The following is a 17,710-nucleotide window of genomic DNA, read 5'->3' as shown; positions in this document are numbered from 1 at the left end:
AACCCTTGCAGGGCAGAGCTGAAGAGTATGCCCAATTCTTAGCGGACAAAATTGCTCGGTTTCGGTCGGACTTGGACTCCACCCCCGCAGTTCCAGCCGAGGCACAAGGGGACCAAGTAGAACAGCTCTGGGTTGAGTTTCAGGACGTTACCCCTGGGGATGTGGACAAGGCCATGAGAGCTGTAAGTTCCTCCACCTGTGTTCTGGATCCGTGTCCCTCATGGCTGGTTGCTAACTGCAGTGAGGTGACACGAGGCTGGATCCAGGCGGTTGTAACCGCCTCCCTTCGGGAGGGGAACTTCCCCGCCGCACTGAAAGCGGCGGTGGTGAGACCCCTCCTGAAGAAACCATCCTTGGATCCAGCTGTTCTTAACAGCTATCGCCCGGTCTCCAACCTTCCCTTCCTGGGGAAGGTTGTTGAGAAGGTGGTGGCCTTCCAGCTCCAACGGTCCTTGGAGGAAGCAAACTATCTAGACCCCTTCCAGTCAGGCTTCAGACCCGGTTACAGCACAGAAACCGCTTTGGTCGCATTGATGGATGATCTTTGGAGAGCCAGAGATGAAGGACATCCCTCCATCCTGGTCCTCCTTGACCTCTCAGCGGCTTTCGATACCATCGACCATGGTATCCTTCTGCGACGACTGCGGGAGGTGGGAGTGGGAGGCACCGTGCTACGGTGGTTCTCCTCCTACCTCTCGGACAGGTCGCAGTCGGTGTTAGTGGGAGGGGAGAGATCGTCCCCAAGGCCCCTAAATTATGGGGTGCCGCAGGGTTCGGTCTTATCCCCCCTACTATTCAACATCTACATGAAACCGCTGGGAGAGATCATCCGCAGGCACGGGATTAGATACCATCAATATGCGGACGATACTCAACTGTATCTGTCCGCCCCGTGCCAAATCAATGAAGCGGTTGACGTGATGGGCCGGGGTCTTGAAGCCGTTATGGACTGGATGAGGGTTAACAAGCTTGTGCTCAACCCAGAAAAGACCGAGTGGCTGTTGTGTTTCCCTCCCAAAGATTTGGCTAATATTCCAACACTCAGGCTGGGGGGTCAAATTCTACACCCCTCAGAGAGGGTCCGCAACTTGGGAGTCCTCCTGGATCCACAGCTGTCATTTGACCACCATTTAACGGCTGTGACCAGGGGGGCATTCGCCCAGGTACGCCTGGTGCGCCAGTTGCGACCCTACCTGAACCGGGAGGCCCTCACAACAGTCACTCGGGCCCTTGTGATCTCTAGGCTGGAATACTGCAATGTGCTCTACATGGGGCTGCCCTTGAGGAGCATCCGGCGACTTCAGCTAGTGCAGAACGCAGCCGCGCGAGTGATTGCGGGTGCACCCAGATTCACCCGCATAACACCTATCCTCCGCGAGCTGCGCTGGCTACCTGTCGATCTCCGGATGCGCTTCAAGGTGCTATTAATCACCCATAAAGCCCTACATGGCAGTGGATCTGGATACTTGAGAGACCGCCTTCTGCCAATTACCTCCCTACGACCTATAAGATCCCATAGATTAGGCCTCCTCCGCATCCCATCGGCCAGCCAGTGTCGGCTGGCAACTACAAGGAGGAGGGCCTTCTCAGCAGTAGCCCCTACCCTTTGGAACGAGCTCCCCGTGGAGATTCGTACCCTCTCCACCGTCCAGGCCTTCCGCATAGCCCTGAAGAACTGGCTCGCCCGTCAGGCCTGGGGATAAGAATCGCTACCCCGCCCGAATGATGAATGGATGTTGCTTACTATTTTATTATATGTTGTTGTCTTAATGTTGTATTCCCCTCTCCCTGGTTTTCTGTGAGCCGCCCTGAGTCCCCTCAGGGAAAAGGGCGGCCTACAAATGCTAATAAAACCATAAAACCATAAAAAAAAACCAGTTAAAATGAACGTCCTACCAAAAATCTTGTTGCTATTCCAGGTAACACCAATAAATTTAGGGGAAAAAATTTCCGTAGATTTAAACAAATTAATAGCATAATTTATCTGGTTAGGGAAAAAAAAATCACAAATCAAGCTAAAATTATTACAGGACAATAGAGAGAAAGGAAGTTTTGGACTCCCAGATTGGGAGCTCTACTATCAGGCAACAGCTCTCATCTGGATAAGGGACTGGATAAGCCTAAAGAACAAGAGAATCTTAACAATAGAAGGGCATAATTTAGAATTAGGTTGGCATTCCTTTATCTGGGACGGGAAAGACAAAACTCATGGTTACTTTCAAAAATAACAAATTAGAAATGCCCTACTTTAAACATGGTAAAAAATAAAAAGAAAACATTATAATCAAATCCCAATTTGGTTACTCACTATGGAAGCATTAATCTACCCAAACACATTGGATATAAATAAAATAATAAGATGCAAAGATATATTAGACAATCAGGAGAGATTAAAAACAAGGCAAAAATTTTAAAAAAATGAGAGAATAAGATATAGATTCGTGGCCGTACCTACAAATAAAAGCATGGTACAAAAAAGATCGAGAAATGGACAAATTCTATAAGGAGCCATAAGAATTAGATAAAATTCTACAGGGAACCAAAGAGAAATTGATCAAAAAAATATATCACTACTTTATTAAGATTTAAGATGGAAGAAGTTGTAGTGAAAGACACCATGATAATATGCGTGATGAATTTTGGATATACTATAGCATTGGAAGAATGGGAACACATTTGGGAAACAAACTATAAATTAACAATGGCAATGGCATATAGGGAGAACATATATAAGATGTTTTACAGATGGCATCTACCACCTGTGAGAATTGCAAGAATGTTCCCAGAATACTCCCCAGCCTGCTGGAAGTGCAATCAACAACATGGAACAAACTATCATATGTGGTGGATGTGCGCATTTGCAAAAAAATACTGGACAAAAATAAAAGACTGGCTTGAAGAGATCACTGCACATCAAATAGAACTAAAATCGGAATTATTTCTATTAGGAATAATTAAGGGAAAGTATAAGAAAAAAATCAAATACCTAATTCTACATGTAATTATGGGAGCAAGAATCTCATATGCACAGAATTGAAAAAAATAAACACATACCAATGGAAGATAACATGATAAAAAAATATTGGAATGCACCAAAATGGACAGGCTCACAAAAGAGCTAAAAGACAAAGAGGAATCGGAGTATTACTCAGTATAGGACTTATGGTATAATTAGCTGGAGGAAAGAGGAAAAAAGTAGGAAAGCAATAAAGAGAAGATCAAGAAACTACAAAACAAGCACAAAACTGCAGAATGAACAAGAGGAGGAAATACAAGATAGACTGTAGATAAAAATAGTATGAAATAAGAAAAATAAGAGAATTAAGTGTATATAACGGATGTTACATACGGAATTAATAGAAAAGATATATAAAACAAAATATGTATATCTACATAGATATAGTTATATAATATATATATGTACAGACAAATGAAATGCAATGGATATGTAAAAGTTGTAAAATGTGCTGCAAAGATGATATGATTGTATAAACAAAATTTAAAATTTAAAAATAAAAAATAAAAAAGAAGACAAGATGGTTCCCACAAATGGCCCACAGCAACCTTCAAGAACAAGCCCTCCACTGTTACTAATTATTCCCAGTTTATTTACCCAAAATCACCCTGCTCTGAAAGAGAAGCAAAAGCTCTCCATTCAAGAAGCTATAGGGAACTAGTCCTCAACATAATCTCCTTAGGTGACAAGTCACCACCATCATTAAGAAACTAACTTTTGCTAGCTTTTGGCTGTGCACCAATACATAACCTCCCTCATCAGCCCAGGAGACCCCCCCCCTCCCCAGCCTTTGACCATCAACAACAGGCAAAACACTCCTTGTTGTAACAAGAGTGCTGTTGTCACACACACAAAATCTCGGGACTGCCACCAAGAACCAGGTCTTTACTACCACTCATCCAGCTGCCAGATGCATTGCTACCACAAAATAGAAAAGCTGACAATAGCCTGAAAGGAAGTCTGAGTCCTGAAGTCCAACACATTGGGCCAAGGTCTGACTCAGGATAAACTGGCACTCCACCAGAATGTGCCAAACATAACCAGATAGACTCCAAAGTGTCCACCAAAACATCATGCTCTCATGCCTGCCTCCAACATATTAACAATCCCACTCAATACAACCCAGGATTTCCCATCCAATACCCTATAATAATCCAAACTGAATATGAAGAGTTTACCCTTAAGGACTTCCTCATCTGCGAAGAAACCATTACGTATATATGAACAATAAAAATACAATTGTGCCTCTGTGACAATCAGTTTCCATTCAAGTAGTTGTTCATGTTTTTTTAATTTAAATGCCTCCTATTTTATCAGCACTGACTGCAGTTTCTATGATATGCTTCCTTTATGTATGCTGATTTTGACTCTAAATTCATTAGCATTCATTCAGAATTCTATTTTGATCTATTGTTTGTTGTCCAGGAAATCCCTTTGAGATCCAAACAGTTGTGACTCCTGCTGTTTCCAACATCATAGTTTCTATTCTACTTGGGAAGCGCTATGACTATGAAAATGCCACATTTCAACGACTTCTGAAGATAATCGGTGAAAATCTACGTCTTTCAGGGTCCCCCAATATATCGGTAATCTAATATGTTGTTCGAAGAAAAAAATGCATGTAGTATAGGCAGATGTGTGTTATTTTACTTTATTGCTAAGCAAATCATTTTGCTTATCATAACAAGATTGTGTTCAAATAATAAAATGAGTATATCATATTCAAATTTTATATAGTTGCCTTGAAATATATGATGTAAGTATGCAAGTCACCTTTTTCTGTGACATCACTTAGTGTCCCTTTTTTCTATAAGCAAATGCCCATGTTATTACTTGTGAATGGACTCAAATTGTAGGGTTGACAGTCTTCTATTGAAAAAACCATTTCAATCTCTTTCCTTCTCTCTCTCTCACATACACTTTACTCCACAACTCTAAATGTACTAAATAGTTTCCTTGACTTGAATTTGCATTCAATTTCTTAGATTGATCATTCTCGTTGTTTGGGACTCAACAAGATGTGAGCATGAGAAATTCATTTAAGAGTATACTGGAAAATGAACATTTATTCTCCCAATAATTGTATGGAGATTTAGTTCATGGGATTTGGGATTTGGGGTTTAGTGAATTTGAAATATTGACTATGTACAGCTTCCTCAATCATGTGCTTTTGCTTATTATTGGAGTTTATTTTTGTAGGCTTATGAAACATCATTTTCATTAAAAAAAAACTTTGAGATATCTGATAATTGTATTCAGAGTACTGTATTTTTCGGAGCATAAAACATACTTTTTCCCCCTAAAAGAAAGTGAAAATTTGGGTGTGTCTCAAATACTGAATGTAGCCCCACTGACACCAACCCTTTGGCTCTGCCACCAAGCAATTTACTCTTTGCAGCAAACGGGGGCTTGCAAGGCTACAATAGACTATAACAATCCCTGCAGCCTGAAACAGCTGATGATCGGGAGAAATTGAAAATGAAATTGCGGTTTGTTCCATGAGGCAAATTGCTGGAAGACAGAGGCAGACTTTTTTTCTTGTGCTAATCAGGCTGTTTGCTGCAAGGAAGTAAGTCAACAACTATAAATGCCTATAGAATGTTCAAATTATTAGACTTATTTTTTAAAGACTGCTTTATTATTATTCTAGACAACTTAACAAAATGAAGAAGCTTTTTAAAATAAATGCTTGGTTTGAAGAGGCCCGGTGCTATTGTTTTAAAAAGTGCTATACTTTTAAATGGCAGAGAATAACTGTACTTCCAGAAAGCATATCAATTTTAACAGCATCTGTACAAGTATAGTCTGAAATATAACACTACAAAGTGTATATTGTCTGTACTGTTTGCTGTTTGTTGCAAGGAGGCAAATTGCTGGGAGGCAGAGGGAGATATTTTTCCCTTGTTTTGCTCCCCAAAAGCTAGGTGTGTTTTATACTTCGGAGCATCTTATACTCTGAAAAATACGGTATTCAATGTTCTTAATATATGTTTTCCTTCATCATTCTTTCAGCTATATAACATGTTTCCTAAGCTGAGCTTCCTTTCGAGTACGCGTAAACAATTAATTAATAACAGAAAGGAGTTCCACGATTTCATACAGACTACCTTCATAGAATATCTCAAAAATCTTGATGAAAATGACCAAAGGAATTTTATTGATTCATTTCTTATTCGGCAAAGAGAGGTAATGGATTATTTTATATATGCCTTGAATTACAAGTGATTTTTAACATTTTTAAAAATATCCCTACTTGTAAATTACATGTGGTTAGTAAAAAGTCTTGCTTTAGAAATGTGTGTGTCAACAGGGGGGGGAACAAATTTGTTCTCCTTTCTAATCATTCCTTCTTGATTATTTGTTTCAGAGCCTGCAGTCATTTCAATTACAGTCAATTTACTGTGTTGTCACTGTTTGCATTAAACAGACTCTCTCTCTCTCTCTCTATGTATGTATGTATATATGTATGTGTGTGTCTGTGTGTGTGTGTGTGTATATATATATATATATATATTGTATATACTGTATATACTATGTATGTATGCATGTATGTATGTATTGAGAGTATCTTGGTGACATTTCGACGAGGTCCCACTCGTCATCTTCAGGCTTCGTTACACAGGAAAAAACCTGAATATATATACTCTGTGTGTGTGTGTGTGTGTGTGTGTGTGTGTGTGTGTGTGTGTGTTATGCTGGTCTTGTTGTATTCAGGACTTTTCCCATGTAAGATTGAGATTGTCATGGCAACGTTTCGGCGAGGTCCCACTCGCCGTCTTCAGGTGTTTTCTTTTGTGTTGTTGACAACCTGGGTGGTGGGTGGGGTTCATTTGTTGACTAGGGCTGGCAGGTGGGAGGTATCATCATGTTTATTCATGTTGTGGAAGTGTTTCTCTATTTCGATGGCTTCCATAATTATTCTCTTGTTGAAGTGTTCTGTTTTGGAGATTAATTTGGTTCCTACAAAATCAATTTCATGTCCTGTTGCTTTAAGGTGCTGGGAAAGGGAGGAAGTTTTTTCTTTTTTTTCTGACTGCATTCTTGTGTTCCTCCTGAAAACTGAATTACACACTCTCACAAACATATTAATCTCCAACGGATTCCAAAGAAAAACAATTACCAACCTAATCCAAAGGGAGACTCCCCCCAAGAACCGAGACACAGAACAGGACAACGGCATCGCCCTCCTCCCTTACATCAAAGGCACCACAGATAAAATCAGCAAAATTCTCCACAAGCACAATATCAAGACAACCTTAAGCACTGACCAAAAAATAGGCAACATCTTAAGAAACCCCAAAAACAAGATCCAGCTAGAAAACCAAGGAGTCTACGAAATACCATGCAAAATCTGCCCTGTCACATACATTGGACAACTAATTGGAGAATAAATGCACACATCGCAGAACACAACAATGCAGTCAGAAAAAAAGAAAGAACTTCCTCCCTTTTCCACCACCTTAAAGCAACAGGGCATGAAATTGATTTTGAAGGAACCCCCACAACATGAATAAATGTGACGATACCTCCCACCTACCAGACATGTGGAAACCAGGTGTAGTCAACAAACGAACTCCACCCACCACCCAGGTCATTACAACACAAAATAAAACACCAGCCTGAAGATGGCGTGTGGGACCTCGCTGAAATGTTGCCAAGACAATCTCAATCTTACACGGGAAAAGACCCGAATACAACATGCCACCTCGTTCATGCCAGGGCAACCTTCTGCCCACCCACCAGCCCACCCATTGAGTGGTGGCTGAGTGGGCGCCGGTGAGCCCCGCTGCTGAGTGAGGACTGGCTGGGCAGCGCCCCCTGTTAACCACCCTCTCCTGGGCCATGCCCGCGCCCCTACCTGGCCAGTCTGCTGAGTAGAAGGAGGCAGCGGCGATGCATTGCTAGGCGGCCAGCAGGGCGGAGGTGGGTGCGGCACTGCCGCACTTGCCCTTGGGGCTTTTCTTATGGACATGTTGGCTGATGCTGCTTCAGGGCGCCCCAGGCGCTGGCTCCTCTGAGTGCAGCCCATTCCCCCTCCCAACAAGACCATTTTCTTTTTAAAAACGCCTCTGCAGATGATCTTGAAAACCCGCGAGGTTGCTTTGGGAGGGGGAAGACAGGCAGCATTCCCCCCCACCCCATCCCTGGTTGCCTGCAGCCTCGGAGCCTGCAGCATCTTGCACAGTAAAGGCAATTAAGAACTTCTCTCGCTCGTGAGATTTTCTTTATTGTGCAAAGGCTTGCTTTAAGGCTGCAGGCTCCGAGGCTGCAGGCACCCAGGGAGGGGGCAGGGGGAAATGCTGCCCATCTGTCCCCTTCCAAAGCAACCTTGCAGGTTTTCAAGATCACCCGGAGAGGCGTTTTTTAAAAAGAAAATCCTGAAAAGCCACAAGATTTGGAGAGACAGGCAGCCAGTCTTTTTTTTGGGGGGGGGAGGGAATCTCCAGAACCAGGAGCGCAACCCGCATGGGTTCAAAGAGCAAAAGAAAGGGACAGGAGAGGAGTTTGGCTGTTTGAAAAGCCCTGCTTGGAACTCCTCTCCTGTCCCTTCTTTTGCTGTCTGTACATGCAGTGCGGGTTGCGCTTCCTTTTCTTTTATAGCCAGCTTGTTTCAAATTGGGGGAGGGGGGAAGAAATCGATTTTTTCCGTCCCTCTCCATGGATCCCCACCCCAATTGGAAATGAGCTGGCTATGAAAGAAAAAGGAGCACAACCCGCACGGCTTGTTCAAAGAGCAAAAGAAGGGACAGGAGAGGAGTCTGGCTGTTCGAAAAGCCCTGCTTGGAACTCCTCTCCTGTCCCTATTTGCAGCAACAGGGGCCAGGAGCGGTACCGCCGTTCCCAGAAGTTAATTACTTCCGGGTTCACCGACCATCCGGTTCGCGCGAACCAGGGCGATCCGGGAGGAACCCACCCCTGAATTAGACAGTGGGAAAAGGTAGACTTGGGAGGAAACGTTAGATTGCATAGACAAGTAATGGGAATAAAAGACCTAAGGGACAAATATGGGAGGAAAACTAAAAAGAAAATAAGATTAAAGGATCGGAAGTGGGTAAAAGATGAAAAATAAGGGAAAATAGCGCAAAATAATAATTTTATGAATATATTTCCATAATGTGTATTAATACCAGAATCGTAGAAGTTGGATTATTATTTTAGCAGTGTGACAGATATCAGGATAACATTGTAATAAAAATGGATATGAAGAATGGGAAAAATAGACTTTGAATGACTGCACTACTAAATATGTATAAAAATATGAATAACAGTGGAACTTAAGGGGTGATTAGGGGTGTGTGTGTGTGTGTGTGTGTGTATTAATAGTATAATTATATGGATTGAAGAACTGGAAAGAACATGAATAGAAATACCTTAAATGTATAAATGATTGTGATTGATACTAAAACTGTATAAGGAGATATTGAAAAATGGAAGAATGAAGGATGGAACATTGATTTAACTATGGAAATAAGAACAACAAAAGATGGAAAACACATTTTTGAATAGTATAGTGATATGAAAGAGGGGAAAAGTTAAAATAGGGGTAGAAAATAGTGGGGGAAAATAATAATTATATATTAATATGTTAAGATATGCAAAAGGACAGAAAGATGGTTCAGAAAGGAAGGGTGATAATAAAAGACATGTATAAATAATATGAAACAATGGAAATAAAATGTAATATTTAGGAATAATAAGATTATAAGACTTTCTTTCTTTCTATAAAAAAGCTGGTAAGAATAAAATCCTTATTATCCAATGCAAGTTGGGTGACTCACTACCGTAAAATGAATTATCACTGCTTATGGAAAGTGAAAATGATTTATAGTTCAATAGTAAACAATGAAAAAACAAAGAAAAAATTGTAAATAGTTGTCAAATAAGTCAGCAATCACTAGGCTATTAAAGTACAGATAAAAATAGGAGAATTTTAAAAGTGCAGTTAAAACAAAGGTATGCATAAAACAAATAAACAACTGAAGGGCAAATATTGATTAAAAACACAACTATCTAATTGCTTCTTACCGATTGCAGTCTTCAAGATCTCTCTACTTCAAAGGTTCATGATCATCCAAAAATAATCTTCTGCTCACATTTATGGTGGAGCAGTGGTTAGAATGCAATACTGCAGGCTACTTCTGCTGCCTACAATTAGGCAGTTCAAATCTCACCATGCTCAAGGTTGACTCAGCCTTTCATCCCAGATTGTGGGGCCAATATGCTGACTCTGAAAACCGCTTAGAGAGGGCTGTAAAAGCACTTTGAAATGGTATATGTCTAAGTACTATTGCTATTCAGTGACAGGACAGAAAAAATTGCCTGCCACTCATCACATCATCTTGAGGGAAGTCCCTCAGCAGTCCATTCTCCTGATTGTTTTTCCATTGTAGCTATAATTCTATAGTCTAATTCTTTTGAGAATGGTGCCCTTCTTTTCTTCGTTCTGTTCTTCCTTTTGCCAATTATATATTTTAGACTGATGACAGAGACTGTCTTATCAGATTCTGTAAGCGTTTCTTTTAGAGAAAAGGGTGAAATAAAATGCAATGAAAACAAAGTAAGTAAGTTAATATATAGCAGGTTCAATGCACTATGTCAATGTTTTTCTCTGTATAGTCATTAATATTCATGACTAATGCAGATGACTTTTCTCAACATTTACTCTTTTATTTCCTTTCCTCTAAAGAAGTACGGCATCTGTCACTATTTTTGGGTGACAGCTTCAATAGTCCTTTATCATTTTGTAAAAGGTAAATGATGTCTCCAAATCTGGACTCCACTAAAGTATATAGTCCACTAATGAAGAAGTGTCCTATTAATCTTCTAAAATTTAGATTGTATGAGTATATTGTATTTCCTTAGTAATTGTTCTCTTTTTTAAAATACACTTCAGGAAAATAAGAAAATAACTAATGGATATTTCCATAATGAAAATCTTAAAGCTCTTTCGGGTAACTTATTTGCTGCTGGTACAGAAACAACTGGAAGCACTCTGTGCTGGGCCATACTCCTGATGATGAAATACCCAGAAATCCAGAGTAAGCATGTTTCATTTTATTGGCTTCCAATAAAAAATGGAATAGTAATTAAAAGAAGTCTTTGGGTAGATGAGAGTGTTATTTGCACAAGGAAAAAGAGGAAGTAAGAATAAATTGTCCTTTCTGTTGATATTTTAAGGAACTCATCAATGTGAGAATATAAAGAAAGAGGTATGATATTTCTCCATTGAGGATTCACACATCTATGTTTCATTTTATGCTCTCATCACCCACTCTACTATTTCTTAGAAGAATAGCAGATCACACCGTAATATGAGCCAAGGCTGTTCTGTTAAGCATGATGTATTTCAATCATGATATGAACTTGACTCATCTCTATGTGCTCCACCCAACCTTTCATTCTTTCTAGAGTTTGAAAATGTAAACTGATAGTCAATTAATAATCCATCTCTCCTCTGGAAACAAATATTAATAAACAAGGAAAAATATGGCAAAATGCTAACATAAAAGATCGTAGCTTTATGTTATTAGATATGCACTATAGATGTATTTAGCTGTTTAATCATTCTGAATCTTCTTAAGTTAAAACTTTCAAATATTATCCTTACTATTTTTAAAAATTGTCGCTAACATTTTCGGTATCTATTTTCTTTAGAGAATAATATTGTGTTTCTCTAATGTACAGATAGTCATCAACTTACAACCACAATTGGAACTGGAACTTCCATTGCTAAATGAGACAATTATTAACTGAGTCATACCCAATTTTTTTAAAAAATTGCAACAGTTAAGTGAATCACCACAGTTGTTAGATGAATCAATTGTTCATTAAGCAAATGCAGCTTCCCACATTGACCCTGCTTGTCAGAAGCCAGCTGACAAATTCACAAATTACCATCACTTGACCACAGAGAGCTGCAACTATCCAAAATACATGCTGGTTGTCAAGTGCTTTGATTTTGATCTCATAACTGCAGGGATGCTATAATGTTTGCAAGGGTGAAGATTGGTTATGCATAATTTTTTCAGTGCCATTGTAACTTCAAGCAGTTGCTAAATAAATGGTTGTAAGTCAAAGACTATCTGTGCAACCAAGTCCTTCATGTTCTATTCTTCACAATTTGAAATTTTTACATAAACTCCAATTTAAAACAAAATTCAAGCAACGAGTCATCTTGATACATAATCTATTCTCCCAGGGAAGGTCCAAGAAGAAATTGCAAAGGAGATTGGGGTTCGTCAGCCAAGGACAGGAGACCGATTCAAAATGCCTTACACCAACGCTGTAATTCATGAGGTCCAAAGGTTTGCTGATATTGTTCCAACTAACTTGCCACATGCAACCACCGTGGACATAACTTTCAAAGGCTTCTTCATTCCCAAGGTGATCACTCTGAAATTACTGCATTGTACAGGTTCCAATCTTTTTAAATACCGTATAAACCATTTTTACCTACTAAAGTACACTTTTAGTTCAAACAGAATAGAGCTGAAAAGATCCTTGGAGGTCTTCTGGTCCAACCCTCTGCTCAAGCAAGAAACCCTATATCATTTCAGACAAGTGACTGTCTAGTCTCTTTTTAAAAACCTTCAGTGATGAAGCACCCACAGGTTCTGAAGGCAAACTATTCCACTGGTTAATTGTTCTCTCTGTCAGGAAGTTTCTCAATTCCAAGTTGCTTCTCTCCTTGATTAGATTCCATCCATTGTTTTTTGTCCTGCCCTCTGGTGCTTTAGAAAATAAGTTGACCCCCTCCTCTTTGTGGCAACCTCTCAAATACTGTAATATTGCTATCATATCCCCCACTCTTTTCTATAGGCTAGCCAAACCCAAACTGCACCTGTTCCTCATGTTTTGTCTGCAGGCCCTTAATCATTTTATTTGCTTTTCTTTGCACTTTTTCCAAATTCTCAACATCTTTTTTGCAATGTGGTGACCAAAACTGGTTGCAGTATTCCAGATGTGGCCTTACTAAGGCTTTATAAAGTGGTACTAATACTTTACGTGATTTTGATTCTATGCCTATGTTTATACAACCAAGGGTTATATTAGCTTTTTTGGCTGTTGCTGCACATTGCTGGCTCATACTTAAGTGATTGACCACTAGTCTCCAAGATCCTTCTCACAATTATTGTTTTTGAGCCAGGTTTCACCTAATCTGTACTTGTACCTTTGGTTTTTCCTGCCTAGGTGTAAAACTTCGCTTTTTTCCACATTAAATTCCTTTTTGTTGAATAGGGCCAAGTCTGTCAAGATCTTTTTGAATCCCGATCTTTTGGGGTGTTGGCTATTCCTGTCAGCCTACAGTAGTGCCATCTACAAATTTGATGACTTCTAGTCCCTCATCTAAGTCATTTTTGAAGATATTGATGATATTGAACCTAAGATGGAATCTTGTGGTACCCCACTGCTTACTTTCCTACATGTAGATATAGTTATTGAATTATTGAGCACTGATACTCTATTTCCCTATTATTCCTTACAATGTTTTTAAACCTTTGTCTTTCTCCTTGCCTAGTATTTATCCAAAATTCATATATTTCCAGTGTCATTTTGAAAATGTAATTACTTCTATAATAATGTATTAAATAGTCACACTTTTTAATATAGGATTTCCCTTTTGATGTTTAGGGCATGCAAATTGTTCCTTTGCTATCATCAGTGCTCCATGATGAATCTCAGTGGGAGAAACCCTATAAATTTTATCCTGAGCATTTTCTTGACTCTGAAGGAAAATTTATGAAGAGGGATGCATTCATGCCATTTTCTGCAGGTAATATTCTCTATATATGTGTCCATGTGTCCATGCATAATGGGCAATGCTTTACATTTTGGAAAGAAAAGTTCACAAGATACAGTGGAGCATTTGAGAAAGTAATAATAAAACTATGATGTAATAACTTCCATTTAACAGAATTTAGAATAAGATTGCCTGATGCGCCCACAAACTTACACTCCCTATGAGACTACACTATTATGACAACCATTAACTAAAAACAGTTAAGCTTCTGAACATAAAACAATCGTAACAGTTATTTGAGGGCCTGTCTCGTCCCATTGGAATTGGCCCGCCCCAACTATGCCAGCAGAGGAGCATGCTGTGGGTCCCATTGGCCAGGGTATTCCACCTGGCTGGGTCCAGAAGGGCCATTGCACCTGCCCCTTGAAGCATCTTTCTCCCCGGGGTGAGCTCAGATCCAATCCTCCTGACCTTCTGCAAGAGCTTAAAGAGCTGGCTCTGTCACTTGGCTTCAGGTTCCAATGTGGGGATTTCATGTTGGAGATGGTTAATACCGTATTTTTTAGACTATAAGACACACCTTTTTCCCTCCAAAAAGAGGCTGAAAATCTGGATGCATCTTATACACTGAATATGGCATTTTTTGCCGCCTGAAACCCCACCCCTTCACCAAAATGGCCACGCATAGCTTGTAGGAGGCTTTCAGAGAGCTCCTTGGGGCTGGGGAGGGCAGGAATGAGCCAAAAACGGCCCATTTTTTGGTAATTACCCCCCCAGCCCCAAGGAGCACTTCATAAGCTGCCTAACACCCCCCCCTTTTTTTTTTACAAAAAATTGAGCCGTTTTCATGAAAAATGAGCCATTTTTTGCTCATTTTTGCCCCTCCAGGAACACTCTACAAGCATTCTAAGGGCTATTCATGCCCATTTTTTGAAAAAAAAAACCGGGCCCATTTTCATGAAAAATGGGCCGTTTTTTGGAGGTTTGCAGCATGCAAAAACATCATCATCATCATTATTATCACAATTGTATCACAGCGGCCAGTTGTTTCGCTGGATTTGGCATTGATTACTAGTCGGGCCCCACTCAGGGGCCTAGGAGGTTGTAACGTATTTTCATAATATGCATGGGGATCCAAGCAGTACGGCTTTTTGCATTTGACTGATGGTGATTTTGTCAATTTTTAACTGTTTTAAATGAAATTCCAGTGCTTTTGGAATAGCACCCAGTGTGCCAATTACCACTGCTGGTTTGTGCCATAATCGTTGAATTTCTATTTTTAAATCCTGGTATTTCGTGATTTTTTCATGTTCCTTCTCGTCAACCCTGCTATCACCTGGTATTGCGATGTCTATGATTGTAACCTTATTTTTCTCAACCAGTGTGATGTCTGGTGTATTATGCGCCAGTATTTTGTCCGTTTGTATACGAAAATCCCATAAGATCTTGACCATCTGATTTTCAATGACTTTTTCAGGCTTATATTCCCATCAGTTTGTTGTTGGTTTAATATTATAATTTTTGCACAAATTCCAGTGGATCATTTGTGCTACTGAATTGTGCCGCAATTTATAATCAGTCTGCACGATTTTTTTACAGCAGCTGAGTATGTGATCAACAGTTTCATCAGCTTCTTTGCAAAGTCTGCATTTGTTCATCATCAGAGGATTTTTCGATTTTGGCCTTAATGGCATTTGTGTGGATAGCTTGTTCTTACGCAGCCAGGATTAGTGACTCTGTTTCTTTCTTTAATGTACCTGTTGTTAACTGTAACCAAGTTTGTTCACTGTCCACTTTATCTTTTATTTTTTCCAGAAATTGGCCATGCAGTGCTTTGTTCTGCCAACTCTCCATTCTTGATTTTATCACATCTTTTCTGTATTCTTGTTTCGTCTGTTGGGCCTTCAGCAGATTTTTGTTCTTTACTTCGATTAATAGATGTTCTTGACTTTCTTTTAAATAATCAGCCAGTGCATGTTTTTCTTCTTCAACTGTTTGCTTCACTTGTAATAATTCTCTGCCACCTGATTTTCGGGGCAGATATAGTCTATCAGTATCACCACATGGATGTAAACTGTAGTGCATTGTCATTAGTTTCCTGGTTTTTCAGTCCAAAAGGTCCAAATCAGCTTGTGTCCAGTTAACTATACCAGCTGTGTATCTTATAACTGGTATTGCCCAGGTATTTATGGCCTTGATTGTATTTCCACCATTCAATTTAGATTTCAAAATTTTCTTAACTCTGTTGGTGTACTCTCGCCTGACAACAGTTTTTACTTCTCCATGCTTGATGTTATCCAATTGCAGAATGCCTAAGTATTTGTAGGCTTCATTTTCTTTGCATTTAATTAATTGGCCATTGGGCATTTCAATTCTCTCACATGCAGTGATTTTGCCCCTTTTTATGGATACAGTGGCGCATTTTTCCATGCCAAAGTGCATTGAAATATCGGTGCTGAATACTCGGACTGTGTTTGTCAATGATTGGATTTCTATTTCTGACTTTCCATAGAGTTTAAAATCATCCATATATAGTAAATGCGAAATTTTTTCAGCTTCTTTGGCTGTTTGGTAGCCTAATTTCATTTTTTATTATTAATTATTATTATTATTATTATTATTATTATTATTATTATTATTATTATACAATTGTATCACAGCAGACAGTTGAATTTTGATTTTTAAGTCCTGGTATTTTGCGATTTTTTCATGTTCCTTCTCGGCAACCCTGCTATCACCTGGTATTGTGATGTCTATGATTGTGACCTTATTTTTCTCAACCAGTGTGATGTCTGGTGTATTATGTATCAATTCCCTCACATGCAGTGATTTTGCCCCTTTTTATGGATACAGTGGCGCATTTTTCCATGCCAAAGTGCATTGAAATATCGGTGCCGAATACTCGGACTGTGTTTGTCAATGATTGGATTTCTATTTCTGACTTTCCATAGAGTTTCAAATTATTATTATTATTATTATTATTATTATTATTATTATTATTATTATTATTATCTTCTTCAAAACCTTGGTATGTCTTATAGTCTGAAAAATACGGTAGATTAATACTAGATTTCACCACCTCCCCTTGTCATCCTACTCTCTCCCTCCTCATCTTTGGAGACTTGTGCATTTATATTTTATAGTATTTTATTTGTACTACTTATAGGTGTTGTATTGTTTTATCTTTTTAATATTGTAAACCATCCAGAGTTACCCTTGGTAATATCGGCAGCCAAGAAATTTAATAAAAAATAAATAAGAAATAAGTAAGTGAAGGATTTGTGTGCACCTAGAAACAAATAAGATAATTATTAGAAGCCAGCACAGATTTGTTCAATACAGATTATGGTACACAAACCTTATTGCCTAAATTAATGGACCAGTGAAATGCTGTCAACATAACATACTTAGACTTCAGCAAGGTATTTGACAAAGTAGCCACAACCTACTTCTTGGTAAGATAGAAAATATGGGATAGACAGTACCACCACTAGATGGATTCGCAATTGACTGACCAGATGGTAGTTTTCAACGGAATTACAGCTACATGGAGGGAAGCATGCAGTGGAGTACCACAAAGTTTGGTCTTGGCCTCTGTACACTTCAACATTTTCATAAATGATCTTGATGAAGGGATAGAAGTGTAACTCATCAAATTTGCAGATGAACTAAACTGGGGAGAATAGAAGGACATGATAACCGTCTTCCAGTACTTGAGGAGCTGTCACAAAGAAAAGGGGATTGACTTATTGTCTAGATCACTAGAGGGCAGGACAAGAAATAATGGGTGGAAGTTTGTTAAAGAAAGATACAACCTAGAAGTAAAGAAGAATTTTCTGACAGTAAGAGCAATTAATCAATAGAATAGCTATCCTCCTAGAGTTGTAGGTGTTCCATCACTGGAGGTTTCCAGAAATAGACTGCACAACCATTTAACTGTATAAGCAGAGGGT

The 17,710-nt window shown here is 39.3% G+C and overlaps 1 protein-coding gene across 1 annotated transcript in view; it reads left to right on the top strand.

Annotated features, from left to right (window-relative positions):
* Positions 1–17,710, top strand: part of LOC106552186 (cytochrome P450 2K6-like) — a 39,167-nt gene that overhangs the window by 19,031 nt on the left and 2,426 nt on the right. Inside the window, exons 4-8 of the mRNA XM_087716764.1 lie at positions 4,442–4,602; positions 6,029–6,202; positions 10,911–11,055; positions 12,216–12,400; positions 13,649–13,790. Of these exons, the coding sequence (XP_087572890.1) occupies positions 4,442–4,602; positions 6,029–6,202; positions 10,911–11,055; positions 12,216–12,400; positions 13,649–13,790 (807 nt within the window). The remainder of the gene's footprint in view (positions 1–4,441; positions 4,603–6,028; positions 6,203–10,910; positions 11,056–12,215; positions 12,401–13,648; positions 13,791–17,710) is intronic.

This window comes from Thamnophis sirtalis, unplaced genomic scaffold (genome assembly GCF_051295495.1).
Source record: "Thamnophis sirtalis isolate CommonGarterSnake01/CBP01778 unplaced genomic scaffold, rThaSir2_p1.2 scaffold_5, whole genome shotgun sequence".
NCBI classification, from domain to species: Eukaryota; Metazoa; Chordata; class Lepidosauria; order Squamata; family Natricidae; genus Thamnophis; species Thamnophis sirtalis.
This window is presented reverse-complemented; position numbering and strand designations above follow the sequence as displayed.